We start from the raw sequence: 16,833 nt of genomic DNA, 5'->3' as shown, positions 1-16,833 counted from the left end.
TTATTTATTCCAAGCTGGATTTTTGTTGAGGTCTTTGAACTGCCCTTCAGTAGCAAGAACATTTCGAAACAATATGGTGGATACATTTTTCCTATTTTGATCCTTATGCTCTATGCCAGCACCTCCTTTTTATACATGAAGTAAGCTTGTGGATTTTCTACCCTAGTACACCATTCAATTTGCCCTTTGTCTCATAAAGCCTGTTTCCCCAAACAAAACGAAAAAAAAAAAAAAAAAATAGTGATGTTTTGGTCTGAGGAGACCGAATAGGTAGGCCCAAAGCAGTTCAAGAACATTTCCCCCAAGCCTTCAAGCTTGCATTAAGACTTGTTTACTCCCTCTTTATACATCATGTTTACTCTTCTCTGATTTTCAGGTTTTTTCACTTCACGGAAAAGGAAACAATTCCTCAAGTCACTATTTCTAGGGGGAGTAAAAAAATAAAACTCATTGTGGAGGTCTATATATTATTACAGGTGATTGTTACGGAAATGCAAGCTAAAGTACAATAGGATTTGCTAAGTGACTAGACAGACAAAGGAATCCTGAATCGTGAAACAGGTTCAACAGAATTAATTTTGCACATGTAAATTGCACTTTCTTCCACTATGCAAAGTAGCCCTGCCACACCAACTGACTTCCATTGCCACCCTGAAAACTTCCTCCCAATGAGCTATTGTTTGAAAATAGCAGAGCCTTCCAACAGGGATTCCTATCTAATGTGCAACTCTTAATTGCACTACAATTAGGTAGGAGTTACACACTCATTAGCCACTTTGCTTTTTTAACACGGCCTAGAGAAGCGGTTGGCGAGTTTTGGGACAGTTCTTAAGTGCACTCACTTTCTAGCATACAGGAAGAGGCCAAAGCTGACCAGAATCACAATCAGGTAAACGTTGGTTGCTTCATTCCAGGCTTCGTGAACAGAGTAGTCGATTGTTTGATCATCTCCCATTGTACCGTAACCTCCTGCCATAGCTCTGTGGGTGGAAGAAAGAAAGTCATAAAACTGTAGGGAACAAGTATTTGCATAGCCAATAGGTCTCGCCTTTCGGACCTGAAGCATTTACCCATGCAGAGCATTATTCTGGGATAAATACAATACGAAGTAAATGTTACGTCATACGTGCACGTTTAAGTATAGTTTACTTGTGTCTAATAATACTCGATTCAAAACACGGTAAGTGAATGGCTAGGATACGTTTGTGTGTGTTATGACCAAAAAGATAACATTTTCCAGAAATAAAATTATCTCCTAAGAGCGGGGGGAATCTCTGTAGTCATCGAGAACGAACAACAAGAGCAACATCTCATGTACTCACCAAGAAATCTGGCAAGACACGTTAAAAATGAAATTAACTTAACGTTTCAAATAAACCTGAACATTGTATCTAATTCCCAAGCTCTGAGTACCGGCCTGCATGATGCCTTGGAGTAAACTCAATCACACAAAATAATGATAGGTTGCTGCCACTGCATCGCAAAAGTATGCAAGCAACATTCAATCATTTGAAAATATCACCACCAGATAATGTAAATGTTTAACAGGTACACGATCTTCATCCTGGCCAAAGCCACTCTGATTTAGGTTAATTTATATAAGTTAAAAAAAGAAAATAATTGTGTGTGCGCACTCCTGAATACTGCATATTTTATATACACCAGTACCATGTTCTTTCTCCAGCTCTGTTGCACACGGCAGCGCTTGCCTTGGGTTTGGGACGCACTGTACTAGTCACTCTATTGGGTGTGCTTGATCGGCGTGAATTGATGCAGCAGTTTAAAACTGGAGGGAATGGGAAAAATACATTTTAGAAAATGGGACCCACCAGGAAGATTTGGCATAGCTGGTAGAGTCAGAATGAAATCGATTATAAGCTTGTAAAGGGGTGAATGAGCTTGTATGGGCGGGGGAGGGTGGCACGGTTCTTCAGTGTGCTGATAAACGAGATGAAAACAAGTAAGCCAACTGAGATAAAGATTTGCTTTATTAAAACCGCTGGACTGCCTTGGCAAACAAATTACACCCATTCCCCACAGCCCAGGAAAACAGATAAGTTTTTGTACTTTGCCGGGCATTCCACACTGGTTAATGAAGGAGGGACAATAAGGTGTAAGAAATAAAATACTTACCCAGCTGCAGCCTTCCTAAGTGTGAACTCCGACAAATGCCCAGCATTCCTCTCTTCCAATACAAGCATTGGCATAGCCAATAGGTGTCGCCTTTGCGAGATTTTAAGCTATTAGCATTGTAAATGACAATGCCATTTATTTATGTTTTAAAAACCAAAACATGAATAAAAGGTATTGTCATTTACAATGGCAATAGCTCAAACTCGCGTAAATGCGAGACCTATTGCAATGTAAATGCTTTTTAAAATTTATTTTTCTGTTTTACATGTAAGCCGACAGTTTACTTCAGCTGGTCGGCGTTTTTTTTTTTTAGCGGTTATTTTTTTTTTTTAGAAAGACAGCTACAAGAATCTGTGGCGAATATTGCACTTTATAAAGAACAGCATAGGTAGCATGACACTAAAAACATGCTTGCAGGAAACAAAGCCACAGTGTGTATACTTTACAGGAAGAATCAGTGTTGGTTGTGGTAATAGTAGCCATGAAAGTTGTACAATTTGGCAACCGCTTTAATTGGTCCTAATTCTACATAAATAAATACAGCCACCCCAATAACAATCCAACTGGGATGAGGAGTTTGTTAACTGACTTTACCAAATATATTAAAGAATCTATTGGCACTATGGAGAAGAGATTAGATAAAATAGAAATAGGCCTGGATACTATTCTAGGTTGTATGAGCCCCTTAAAGAAAGCGATAAATAGACAGCCTGTGACCTACAGTGATGATAGAACAGCTAACCCCTATAGTGAGATCTTACAAGCGAGTGACTTGGGTATTGGAAAGCAGTTAACTGAGAGGGAGAGAAGTAGTGGATTACTTGGATCCATGAAAATGAAGGATAGTCCCCTCAGTGGTTCACTAAACAAGGCAATGGAAACTAGAGAGAGTGAAAGAGAGTTGAAGCCAGACGGTGCGCCTTACTCGTATGAGATTCACGTCCTAGTCTAGGAGCACCAGAACAAGTAGGAACATTCTCCCAAACAATTCAATTTAAATCTTCCCCCTGCTGCGGTTCTTTACTTTGGTCTTGGCTAATGTTCCTCCATCCTCCGAGGGGGAAAAGAAACCTGGGTTACTCTGAGGAACAAAGCTATTCATTGCCTAGGGAGTAAAATAGGCCTGACGCAACAGATGTTCTCATTTTTTAAAATAGTAAGACGCGTCTCCTGGGTGGAACAAGCAGAAAAGTTTAGAGGTGATTGTGTCGTTCTTTCTTTGGGATCCCCAGCTTTGGTTCACGAAATCCTTGGTCGAACCGGAGATAATAATTTTACGAAATATGGCATTAAAGTTCTTCCTTTGGGTTATTTTTTTATCAGCCCAGAACGTACAATAAGCATATAGCCTTACACCCACGCTCACAGTCCAACAGTAACCCGACCTTTAATCTAGAGGTAACAAATAGATTAGGGCCCCCTTCAATTTCTAGATGAGGTTGATTGACTTCTAGCTGCTAAAGATTATTATAATCCTGTCGCAAGTTTAAAGAACCCGCTAGGGGAACTTTCATTGAATCCTCTGGGTTATTAAATGTTGCTCAGAGTGAAGTTACAAGTGGGGGGAGCCTCAGTAGATGTTTTGCATCCAATATCCAATGATTACTATAACCCCAATGTTTCCCTGGTTTCTCAAAACTTAAGTGAAATAACACCAACAAGACTTGTGGGGCCATTAAAAGATAATCAGAGTGACCTATCAAGTAGGGGAGAATCTATAGAAGTACCATCTAGTGTAAACATTGATTCTAGTTTGATCGGAGTAGCGCGGAGAATGGGGAGCCAAGGCCAGGATTCGAGTGGGCAGGCGATTAGCACATCAAATGTTACTGTCCAAGGGACCACTAGAGTGGTTTTCTGGAACACTGCTGGCCTGCAAACTAAGGTGAATAATCCAGTATGGACGGATTTCATTCATAACTTTGTTATTCTTTGTCTCCAGGAGATGTGGTTGTTGAACGAGATACATTTAGAGGGTTTTAAGACCTTCCATACCCGACCAATGCGGTCAGTTCATGGGGGGACACAAGGGGGGGGGGGGGGAGGGGGGGATTTGTGTTTATATTTCAAATGTACTGAGTCCAAAATATTAAAATTACAAAATCAACCACATTTTACCAAATTGTCACCGTTCATTTGCAAGTTGAGGTAGTGGTTGTAATTTTTTATAATATAGACAGGGGTCAACTGGGGGATTGTTTTAAAGAGCCTTCGTGATGATGTGTAAAATGGTAGTCTCAAAAGGGATGGATGATGAGTTTGGTAACATGTGGCGTGGTGATTTTTATGCTAGTATATGTTCTCTGGCTGAATGTGGGTCATGTGGTACAGAAGTAGAAGAGAATGACCACGTGGTTCACTTTGCTCACTCAGAAGGGGGGGGGGGGAGAGATTCAATTAAATCATGGCATCTTTTGATCTGGGTTTTGCCCAACATGTTGTGCTCCCCACCAGTGGACTTTGGTTACACGTTCATTGGTCGAGGCCTCAAATCTTTGATCGATTTTATTATCGTTCCAAATTGCTATGCGAATTGGTTTGATAAATTCACAACTCATCCCAACATCTTGAGTGACCATCTTCCCCCCCGAGTATTAATATAGTGCTTCCCCCATCAGGTATTCAATCAAATTTAAATAGTTTGGCTTGGACTCAAGATATTGTCTTGGCCTGCCAAAACGGTTATTCTCTACGTTGGGGGAAGAAAGACCCGATGGTGTTGAATAAACAGATTATTATCGAGGCTATGGGCCCTATAGTGGAGTGCTTACAAGAAGGCACCTCTCATATGGAGCGAGTTTTTGTCAATTACAATAATTGTACAAAATACGCGGAGTCTCCCCATAATGCTCTCAACTAAAATGAATAATGGATGGTTCTACAGCATGTGCACCAAAACCTATTCATCTTTAAAGGCTGCTCTTCATAGAATAGAGAGTTCAAGAGGAAATCAGAGCGTGTATGAATGCATACAACCTTGCTAGGAAAAACCGTATGAAAGAAATTAAAGAACAAGCTTTGACCAACCTTTATGAAGCATCCCTGCGCAAGGATTGTACCTCATTTTGGTAGGCAGTAAACGCTCCGTTTTTTCTAACACAGATAGAGGTTGCTATTGATGAGAAGTCGTGGATTGATTTTTTTTCCAAATGTCTATAGTAACAAGGGGAAAGAGGATACTACTACAGTTCCGGATTCACAACCATCTAGAGATTCCACTGAATTCTTGCCTATTGATATCTAGATTATGTACGCATGCATGTATGCATGTATACTTGTAAAGCGCACTATCACCTTTCCGGCATCCTGGCGCTGTATACCGCTGTGGAACCCTTCCTGGCTTTCCCTGTGAGATGCCCTCTACTGGGCACCCCCAAGGTGAAGCCAGGCATCCTAGCGCTTTTGAGGCCGTTGTGGAGATTAAGCAAGCTATTGCCCAGAGTTGCAGAGTGGGACCCATGATTAGAGTAGGCACTGAGGCGAGAATTATCAAGTCAGTGGACATTGAGCCCAAGACCCTGCCGCGTCGGGAATTGAACCCTGGTCCCGGGCCAGACCTCTGCCTGAGGGTCTGCCGCTTTAATCGGTGAGCCACACTTCTCCACTTGTGATGAAGTCTTAGCGGCTATTAATGCAAGCAAAGGAGGCAAGGCACCAGGACCCGATGGGGTACCGCTAGACCTGTACGAATGCACCACAGAGTAATGGTCCCCCCTGTTAACTAGAGTTCTAGAAGCATGTTGTGCAAAGGGTGTTCATTAAATCTTGGTCAGAGTCTGTGATAATTCCTATTTTTTGAAAAGGGGATCGTGAAAACCTGGCTGGTTATCGACCCATATCCCTTTTAGACTCACTCATGAAAATAGCAGGAAGGGTCGTTTGAGAAGGCCCCCGGGGATTCTTCTCAAAATCTATCAAGCCAAATGCATAAGCATTGCAATATATGGGGCAGGAGTTTGGGGGTTTTATGATGCTTCCCCAATCCAGTTAGTAGAAAATGCTTTTTTAAGGTTAATTTTAGCTATTCCACAGAGCACATCTGTCTAGAATTGCCACAGTGAATTGGGGATTCTTTAAATATCGGATGTAATTAAAATACAACCAATTATGCTCTGGCAGAGTCTGGACTTCCCATATTTTAGGGTTGAATCGAAAAATCATTAAGGACTCTATGAGGTTGATCAGGCTAAAAATATTCCCTAGCTGAACTATGTAAGAAAATGTTGAAAATATTTGAGCAGACCAGATTTTTATATTAATACAGAAACTATGTGCTATATATCTAGGAAAGAGTTTAAAGTTTTATGTCTGACACATCTTGAGTCTCTTAGAATCGTGGTGGAAATTAATAAAAAGTTGTGTGATCCAGCACAAATTGACTCTGGTCACCCATCGCATTCAACCTCACCTAGTGTGGTGTATCGGCGGGTACGACAGACATGTCCTCACTAGGTTTAGGTTTGATAGTTTCCATCGTCTGGTTACATATCCAGCTATCAATGATTGGTCAAGACCTTTACTATTGTCCATGTGATAACATATCTGTACAAACAATGCATGTGACCTTTTTTTGTAAATTTTATTCCAAGGAAAGAGCAAGATGGATCAAGCCCTTTTATAGCTAGAACTATTGGATAATATGTATTGTATAGGCATTGTGACTGGACTGTTGAAAAGTATTGTGAAGAAAAGTATAACTGGATAGATATTAATATTGAAAATTGTGTACTGTTGGCCCAGATATGTTTACATATTGTGTTTAAAATCTATTTTTATTATTTTATTAATTTTCTAAAATCAAATAAAGCATTTTCTCTCTCTCTCAGTAAGTACTGTTTGTTGAACGCCAACACAAACCGCTCCACACCCGACCAAACTATATCCCAGAACAAAAGGCTAGCAGTCATGCTTAACAAAGTACGCATTTGGTGGCAACGTTTTACAGCCATCTCCGGACGTGAAAAATGATAAAATTAACAATTATTTACAGAGAATAGCCCTGCTTATTTGATTGCTGTAATTTCAGTGTTAGTCAATCTGCTAATGGCTCTCACTTAGAACAGATTTTGTTTTAGGCCGCATGAAAAGGAGAAACTACGCTGCCGCTGGGCCAGTATTGTGTGCCTGGCTTAGCCAAATGCTTGTATGCTGCTGGGACTCCAATTATTGAATCGCCGATACTCGTGCTGAACTGAAGTTTAGAACAAGCGCGGTCCGCAGTCCCTAAAGTGAAACCGGTTCACGCTACAAAGATCAAACAAAGAAGAGAGAGGGAGGGCTGCAAACATGGAGCGCAGGCTGCTAATTAGTAACCTGATCCACGACAAGGGAGGAATGCAGCTGCCACCCGCTGCTCGCTCTCGAGAGCAAAACACCGTGGGAGGGAACATGTTAAGAAGAGTTGGGTCATGCACCCACCTTTGGCCATTTTCATGCTTTCATTATTGAAAGACACACGCAAAGGCCAATCAGATGTTTGGGAGGAGTCCGACCCACAAGGAGAAGTTTTGAGCCCTCACAAGAAGCCTCCTCCGACCTAAAAAGTGCTATGTCCCAGCCAGCGCTGGGGCCGCACCATAGCGCTTTTTTCTATTTACAGGTGGAAGAGCGGGATGGGCAAGCAAGGAAGAACAAAAGAGTCGGGGTGAAGGGACAGCAACATGGAGAAGTGATGTGTGGAAGGGTAAAGCAGCAACACTGAACAAAAGCAAGTAGTCACCAGTGCTCACTCATGCCTACATTACAGCACCTCCTTCCTTGGGCTAGGTTTGGTTAAAGGCCAACTAACAAAGTACAACGGGATTTCTAATTGACAATCCCTCTAAGGAGCCATGCTGTTAGCAAGCAGTTGGCTTATACCTTCTGGACACACTTTACAAAGACATTTAAAGGAGTCAGCCAACTGCAAACACTGAAGAATTTGTGAAAAATTAGGCAATGCGTAGTAACTAAAAGTGAAGGAGAGTCGGAATGGCAAGTGTCTTCCAACGTCCTGAAACGAGTCACTAAGGGCTGCATGCAGGGAATAAACTGTTGCCTGGCCAGCACTCAGTTCACTACATAAGACCCCAGTGTACCGGCCACTCATTTCCACTGTAACAGGTAGGGATCGCTATCTCAATGGCTGGCTGACGAGACCCACAAGAACCTATGGGTATAATCAGAAAGAGGAGGGGGGGGGGATGTTTTGATTCAAAGAAAACCTCACCATGATTGATCTATATGCAAAATCACACACTAACTTTTTGATTTATAAAAAAACAAAAACAAAAAAAAAAACCAAAAAAAAAAACCACATGTGGCGTCTATGCAGCAAGCGCTATGCTGATAAAATAAAAGTCGCATGGATGCAGTGCTGCTAAAATGAATGCTGTGCAACCTGCCAAATCACACATGCTACCTTCTTGATTGAAACAAAGGCGAAACATAATGCGCGGCATCCATAAAGCGGGAGCCGTGCTTAAGAAATAAAAGTTGCAGGGATGTTGTGTTTAAATGAAAGCCACATGTCCTCCATCCTCACTTTAGAACCACGCCTTGGGGAGATGATGTGGTCTCACGGCTAGGCTGCCGACTTTGGAGCTGGGAAACCAAAGGTTCGAGCCTCGGGGTCAACTCCACATCGTGTGATTCTGGTCAAATCAGTTAATCTCCACTTGCCTACAAAAAAACCAAGCATTGGCTTCGCCAATGGGTCTCGCCCATGTGGCAATATGTGTTTAGCCAGAACTTTTGGCGATGTTGTAGAGCATTGTGGCTGCCGTGCATTATGTTGAAAGTTATAAAAAAAAATTAAAAAAGTGTTAAGCATTCGTTACCTTTATACAAACGAAGAAACATTTTCAACTGAAAAGCCTGCTTAAAAAAAGATCTTTAACTAAAAAAAAAAAAAAAAAAAAAAAACACCCTTCTACTTTTTTTGTACTTGCACTGCTGGCAACTTCTTCCTGCCTGTTCTCATGCTCATTTGTTTTAAAAACTTTTTATGGGGGACCGGGACATAAATAACGGGGCCGTGGATTTTGGAAAACAGTAATTTAATTAGAACACAAGCAACAGACTGACACATGGGGAGAATCAACCGATGCCAGATTCCAAGGGCAGACTGACTGCTTAGGTGGTGCACTGATGCAAAATGGTGGTGGTGAATGATGTTTGGTGCTCCGGTGGTGACACTATATGGTGTGGATTGGGAGTATGTTGTGGATTATGTTGTGGATTGTGGAGTTGAAATATATAGTTTGGTGTGTAGGTATGCGGTTTCGCTGGTGTCTCATCTCTGTTCAACTTTTTTCCTTCTTTTAATACTTTCTCTTCTGCTCACTCATCCTGAATTTTAACTTTTTCTTGATTCTATTCTCCGTCTTATTTCCCCCCTACAAGAGGTAAAGGCAAATAAAATTCCTTGAAACAGAGGTGCGATACAGGGAAAATAGTACTGAAAAGGAGGAGCAACGCCAGGGACAGTTCGGGGGTTCGGTTGTTTTTAGATGTCAGAGAAATACCAAATGGACCCAGAGTTCCCAGTCTTTCTTTAGAAGTAAACAGCAGTACAATAAAAGAACAAACTAGGTGGCAAGGGCAAAACATCACAGGGAAGACCAGTTTAAAGGTAAGGCCTGGACAAAATAAAAGAAGTCTAGGCATTTGGGATAAAAGAGTGTTTGTGGCAGCACGGATCTTCAGATCTGGATAGCCGCGTGAAGAACCTCTGGAGTCATAGGAGACACCAACGGCACAGACTCAAAACAAGGAAATCACACATAATGATGTGGACCCCCTACAAAATAGCCATAATGGCCGCCTTACTGATGCGCAAGGAAAGCGTCAGAACGGATGACCACAGAGGGTGGGAGACCTATGTTACACCAGTCAACCACAAACAGGGCATTTGGGCAACTAATATTTGTATGCGGTTCTGAAAGAGACACAGGCCATGTTGCTCAAGGCTTTTTTTCCCCACACAGAATATACTCTATTATTCAACCATCCACTAAACAAAATTACCCAATAGCTTTATAGATTTACTTATTCGTATGTTGACACTTCACAAAGAAGTAAAACAAGCATTTACAATGCAATGGTCTGGGCATTGTTAAAGTTAGAACTATTGGCATTGCTCATGACATTTTATGTTTTGGTTATAAATAATTGGCATTTTGTCATTTACAATGCCAATAGCTTAATTGCTCACAAATGCATGACCTATTGCATTTACACCAACACAGAGCCACACACAAAGCCACCCCCCCCCCCCCCACACACACACACACACACACACACACACACACATACAAAGCCACCCATACAGTCATTCACAGAGCCACCCACACACGGAGCCACCTACACAGAGCCACCTAGTGCAGTGCCTGTTCTCTGTGGGTGTCACTCTCATATCATTGGTGCACTGCTTGTTCTCTATGGGTGTCATTCCTATAGCACTGGTGCAGTGCCTGTCCCCTATGGGTGTCAATATCATAGCATTGGTGCAGTGCCTGTTCTCTATGGGCGTCATTCCCATTGCACTAGTGCAGTGCCTGTTCCCTATGGGTGTCACTCACAGCATTGGTGCAGTGCTTGTTCTCTATGGGTGACATTCCCATTGCACTGGTGCAGTGCCTGTTCGCTATGGGTGTCATTCCTATAGCATTGGTGCAGTGCCTGTTCTCTATGGGTGACATTCCCATTGCACTGGTGCAGTGCCTGTTCGCTATGGGTGTCATTCCTATAGCATTGGTGCAGTGCCTGTTCTCTATGGGTGACATTCCCATTGCACTGGTGCAATGCCTGTTCTCTATGGGTGTCATTCCTATAGCATTGGTGCAGTGCCTGTTCTCTATGGGTGACATTCCCATTGCACTGGTGCAGTGCCTGTTCGCTATGGGTGTCATTCCTATAGCATTGGTGCAGTGCCTGTTCTCTGTGGGTGTCACTCCCATTGCACTCGTAGTCGTGCGACGTGAGGAGCCTTTCTGTGCCTGCTATTTGTACTGACTTTGCCCCTTGACCTGGGAGCCCGTGTGCTCGGTCACTGCTGCTGGGAGAGGAGACCACACCCTACCAAACAGGAGCGGGACTGCGAGGACCAGAGGTGCTTGCGCTGCAACATCTCGCGCACCTGGTGCCTCTTCCCGCCCCCTCATCTGTGGGACCTTTAAAACGACTCGCGGGGGCCGCTCGTAGTCGTGAGGAGCCTTTCTGTGCCTGCTATTTTTACTGACTTTGCCCCTTGACCTGGGAGCCCGTGTGCTCGGTCACTGCTTCCGGGAGAGGAGACCACGCCCTACCAAACGGGAGCGGGACTGCGAGGACCAGAGGTGCTTGCGCTGCAACATCTCACGCACCTGGTGCCTCTTCCCGCCCCCTTCCATAAAGCCCGGACTCCGGACGCGGGACGCGCGCGAAGACCAGGCAAAGAGCGGGCCGTTTTAGGCCGTTAAAGGCCGATTAGGGCCGGGCCGGGCCACCCCCCTAATTCTGGGGGTAACAGACTCTAAAAAATTTCAAACTCAGAACCATGTCCTAGAGGATCCAGAAGTAGGACTGCGGCAAAAAAAGGGCAACTCACTGGCCCCATAGATAGTTTCATAACGAAGGCAAACTCCTTTATTGACCAAAGTATTACGCTTATTGAACGCAGGGTATCCCAAGACCTACTAGAGGCTAGAAGATCATCTATGGGACACCTGGCAAATGCAAGAACACCGGTATCTCATAAGGACCAAAGATATAGTGAGGGTGGAACCCAAAGGCAGAGCCTTCCAAACATAATTGACCTGTCGGTCTCGCAATTATCGCAACTCTCGGAATCTAACATCAGATTTAGAAAAGACCCCAGAGCTAGTCCCGCACCCCACCCCTGAAGAGGTAAGACAGGCAAGAGGGAGGAGGGAGGGAGCTATAAAAAAAAAAAAAAAAAAAAAAAAGAAACAGGTAGCGATAAACATACAAACAGGTAAACAAACACCACCTAGAACAGAGTTAATAGAGAACATACGTCGCTCCCCTCTACCTGAAAACCAGAATAGGCATACTGCGGTGATACACCATCTACACGATGTTTCACCTCCTATAAATCCAGAAATAGCACCAAATGCCCCACTAACATACGAACTAGATCAAGGATATAACTCAGATTTATTAGCCAAAATTGGAGATCTTCTACAAAAAACTTATACCAATACAAGCTACACTAACAAATTTAGAAAAAGCGATAGCTGAACTCTCAGCCCTGATGAAACCGAAACAAAATTCTAACCGTATCCAAGAGGCACAAAAAACACACAAACCAGTGACGACCAAGCCGTCTAGCCTAATTACTGTGCCCCAAGTAAAAAAAAAAAAAAAAAAAAAAAAAAATCGACCCCTATACCGACTGCAGCATCAATGCCCACTAGTACGACAGTGGCTAAGAAAAAAGCAACAGACAATCCACCTGCAAACACCCCAACTGTAAAAAATAACATCCTTTGTGACCCCAAAAGTACAGCTACGAAAATAAAACAACCCCAAATAAATAGAGAGAGGGAGAGAAATCAACCGAGCGAAACACGCCCAGTAACCCTTCCGCCAGAAGCAAGCCCATTTGTAGTCATCCTGACTGGCGTTCCAGAATTGGTGGATTTAAAATCCGAACCAAACTGGTCGCTAAAAAATAAGATCCAACATTGGCTCAGTATAAACCGCCCACCCCCCCCTTACTGTTCAACGAGAATCTTGATGGTTAGAAGAGCCCCCTGGGTCGGTCAGGGAAGAAAGACTATACAGGGTGATTGTATCTTAATTACATTTGAAGACCCTAGAATAGTGGAGCACATCTGCTCAGGGGAGGAGTTCAGCCTTAACGGGGGGATTGGCACAAAGCGCCTCTCTTTTTTCTATCCACCGAGATTTCCGGACGGTCCCTCCCAAAGTGATGGACCCTGGTACACAGTGGGCCCCCGCTATCGGGGAAGAGATAGGGAAGAGTGGAGGGGACAAGAACAGCGGAGAAATTATAGAGAACAACCTCGTTGGGAGGGCTGGAATGGAATACCCTTAATGAACATGTATAGCGGCTTAGAGTCAGTGGACTGACCATCACAGTCAGAAGACCCTGACTCCCCAACTCCACATAATCCCGACATTCATCACCATTCCCAAATTGATAACACCCCTATGAGTGTCTCTCCCCCTTTGACTATAGTTTCCTGGAACACTGCGGGACTGCGGTCCAAAATTGAGGATGGGAGTATCATGCATCTTGTGTGTAGACACCAAATAGTCTGCCTACAGGAGACATGGTCGCCAACAGTACTTCATTTACAGGGCTATAGGACGTATTTTTCACCTGCTTTGGTGGGCCCAAAGGGCAGGCCAAAGGGAGGACTAAATATCCATATAGCTAATACCATCCAACAAATAAAACTAACTACCATCGAACTGGACCATAACTTTCAGATTATCTACCTCTCACTACCTAAAAATGAGTCTGTTGTCCTTATTAATTTTTATAACAACCTTGAGGAACTGCAGCTCCAGAGAGTATTGGGATATCTATACGAGAAACTAACTATCCTAAGCCAGAAAAGAGGAGCAAAGGGTCCTGTATTTATAATATGGGTAGGGGACTTCAACTTACACTATTGTAATCTCCTAGGAAAAAAATGTCCAGGGATGGTGACAGAGGAAGGTAACCCCCTCACTCATTTTTGTCATAATAAGATTGGTGGAATAATGAATGATCTTCTATCAGACCTTGATCTCCAAATAGTAAATACTCTGGATGGTAGTACCAAATGCCTAGAACCGACCTATCTAGGAAGGGGATTCAACACAACGGTTGATTATATTCTAATATCCGCTGGTCTTCAAACTAGAGCGAAGCATTTTGAAGTGATACCAAACACCCTAAGTGATCACTCAGCCCTTAAATTGGAACTGAATTTTATCCACCAACAATCTTTAGCCTTGACAATAGACAAAGCATTGAGTCAGAATAACATAACTCTGGGCCATTTAAATGGATATACAATAAAGTGGGGGAAGATAAACCCCGGGGCACTCACTGAAGAGCTGATAAAATCAGTATATCCCCAGATTAAGAATTGCCTAGATTTAACGACAGAAGATGAGGAAATTCTTAGTAACTTCTCACAAATCATGGAAAAAATTAAATCCCTACTTACAGCAAAACCAAAAACTGGTCCTCCCCATAAAAAAGGCTGGTTTAGCCATGATTGCACCCAGGCTCATACCAAGCTCAAGGTAGCACTAAATAAAGATGACAGAGACCCCCTTCAAATAGCAACACTGAGAAAGGAATATCTCGAAATTCGAAAAAAGAGAAAGGCGGAAATAAAGCAGGCTTTGTGGGACGAACTTCATTCTAGCGCCCAAGAAAAAAATAGCGAAGCCTTCTGGAGAGTAGTGAGAGCCCTTTTCTGGTAGACGATAAAACCCCAAAAATTGAAGTCGCCATAGAAGAGGCAGTATGGGTCACGCATTTCTCCAAAATATTTCAAAGTCAAACAACAGGTCAAGAATCTGAAGGAGAAAATTTAGCGGCCCCAACTTACCCTATCCAAATAGATTTCGAAATCTCGGAGGTCCTCCTGGCCCTGAAACTAAGTAAAAACGGAAAAGCTCCAGGGCCGGATGGAGTCCCGGCAGATTTTTTTAAACATAATACAGACCTTTGGGCCCCTATTATTACTAGGGTATGCACGGCAGCTGCAAGGAAAGGAATTCTGCAGACCTGGACAAGGTCTGTGATGGTTCCGATTTTTAAAAAGGGTAATCGCCAGGACCCTGCCTGCTATCGTCCAATATCCTTGTTGGATTCGTTGGGAAAGGTAGCAGGTAGGGTGATCTTGGATCGACTTCAGCAGTGGGCGGAGGAGAGAGGCATTCTGTCCGAGTTACAATTTGGTTTCCGGGAAGGATTTGGAACAGTGGAACAGGCCCTAAATCTTTCTATCATTATGGGAAAATATATACACGCAAAGCAAGACAGACTCTATATGGTATACGTGGACTTGTCTGCCGCGTTTGATTGCGTCTCACACACCAAATTATGGTCCGTGCTGTCACAAATGGGGTAGATTTGCAACTCTTGAACTTTTTAAGGGAACTGTACCTGAAACCTTCTGCTAGAGTCCGTTTTGGCACAAAGGGAGAGCTGTCGACGCCATTTAGTGTGGAGCGTGGAGTCAGACAAGGATGCGTCCTGGCCCCTTTCTTATTCTCCCTCTATACTAACAACTTGGAGGTTGAGCTCTTAAAGGGTGCCCAGGACCTCCCACAGGCAAAACATCACCAGATTCCCGCTCTACTCTATGCAGACGACGCCGTCCTGCTGGCACGGACTCCACGCGAACTCCAGAGGGTACTCACCAGATACTCTTTGTTTATGGGCAGTCTTGACCTCCACATAAATGTCACAAAGACTTTCGTGATGACGGCAGGTACAGGGAGGAAACACCCCAAAGATTTAACCCTTAAAAAACAAAAAATAGAGTTTACATCTGAATACTGCTATCTGGGCATTATAATAGACAAAAAACTGACTTGGAAAGCGGCAATAGAAGCAAGGAAACACTGCTTAAAGAGAGCCATAGCGGCCCTGGTGTCCTTCTCGCAAAAATTGGGAAAACGACCACCCCTGGAATTACTAGCAATATATAGAGCCAAATGCCAGTCAACAGCTCTATATGGGGCTGGCGTATGGGGACACATGGATGTCTCAACCCTACAGATTGCAGAGAATGCTTTTTTGAGGTTTCTCCTGATGGCCCCAAAGCGATCCTCAACGTATGCATGCCATGTTGAACTAGGCGTTCCATACATTGAGGATCTGGCAAGAATACAACCTCTACTTTTATGGCGCCGTATTTGGACCTCGGAAAAGAATGCTCTCACTAAGTTGATAGTGGCAGATGCTATGACACTAGACCACGCTTTAAAAATAAAATGGCTAGCCTACATTAAGAACTTTTTAATTGACCTAGGGTTAGAGAAATACTACCTCACTCCTGAAAAGATCTGCGAACTCTCGAAAAAGGAATTAAAAGTTCTGGCCCTGGGACATTTGGACAACTTAAGGCTTCTCTCTGAAGCAGGTAAACCATCTGTTCAACATGCTATAATGGTACAATCCACCTTTTCCATTCAGCCCTATCTAAATCTTGAAATCAGTATTTTTGATCGTTATCTTCTGACAAGATTTGGATTAAACCAATTCCATAGATTAACAGCATTCCCACTAACGAATGCATGGGATCCAAATCTACCCCCCTGTCCTTGTGACGGAAAGTCCGCGCAATCCACTCTACATGTAGTTATGTTCTGCAAATTCTATAATGAACATCGAAAATTGTGGCTATTATCCCTGTTAAAATCTTGGGGTTATAGACAATGTCGTCCTGCCATGCTCTGTCTACAGCTCCTAGACACAAACCACCTGTTATCACGTACTAAACTTTTTGAAATGTATATTTAGACACAGGAAAAATTTGTAAAGTAATTTCCATTCGATTAGTGCACTCTAAATGAACTGCGAGTAAGTGCCCTCCGATTAGTGCACCTCAAATGAACTGTGATAATGATCTTTTGTATGTGAAATTGTATTGTATTACATAATTTTATGATTACAAATTTTTAAAGGAAGAAATTATTATGTATTAATACTGCTTTTATGGATTTCTAATTTCTGAAATTCTG

General features: G+C 43.0%; 1 protein-coding gene across 3 annotated transcripts in view; it reads right to left on the bottom strand.

Annotated features, from left to right (window-relative positions):
* SMIM19 (small integral membrane protein 19) overlaps positions 1–16,833 on the bottom strand; it is a 136,286-nt gene that overhangs the window by 105,810 nt on the left and 13,643 nt on the right. For 2 of the 3 annotated variants that reach the window (XM_078652238.1, XM_078652239.1), the window contains exon 2: positions 843–980. In XM_078652238.1, coding sequence (XP_078508364.1) covers positions 843–976 — 134 coding nt within the window. In that variant the 5' untranslated portion in view covers positions 977–980. Of the gene's footprint in view, positions 1–842; positions 981–15,507; positions 15,611–16,833 lie in introns of all 3 variants that reach the window. The other variant, XM_078652240.1, reaches the window with a different exon arrangement.

The sequence above is a fragment of the Lissotriton helveticus genome, chromosome 7, assembly GCF_964261635.1.
Source record: "Lissotriton helveticus chromosome 7, aLisHel1.1, whole genome shotgun sequence".
In the NCBI taxonomy this organism is placed as follows: Eukaryota; Metazoa; Chordata; class Amphibia; order Caudata; family Salamandridae; genus Lissotriton; species Lissotriton helveticus.
Note: the sequence above shows the minus strand (reverse complement) of the source record. Positions and strands in the feature narration are given on the sequence as shown.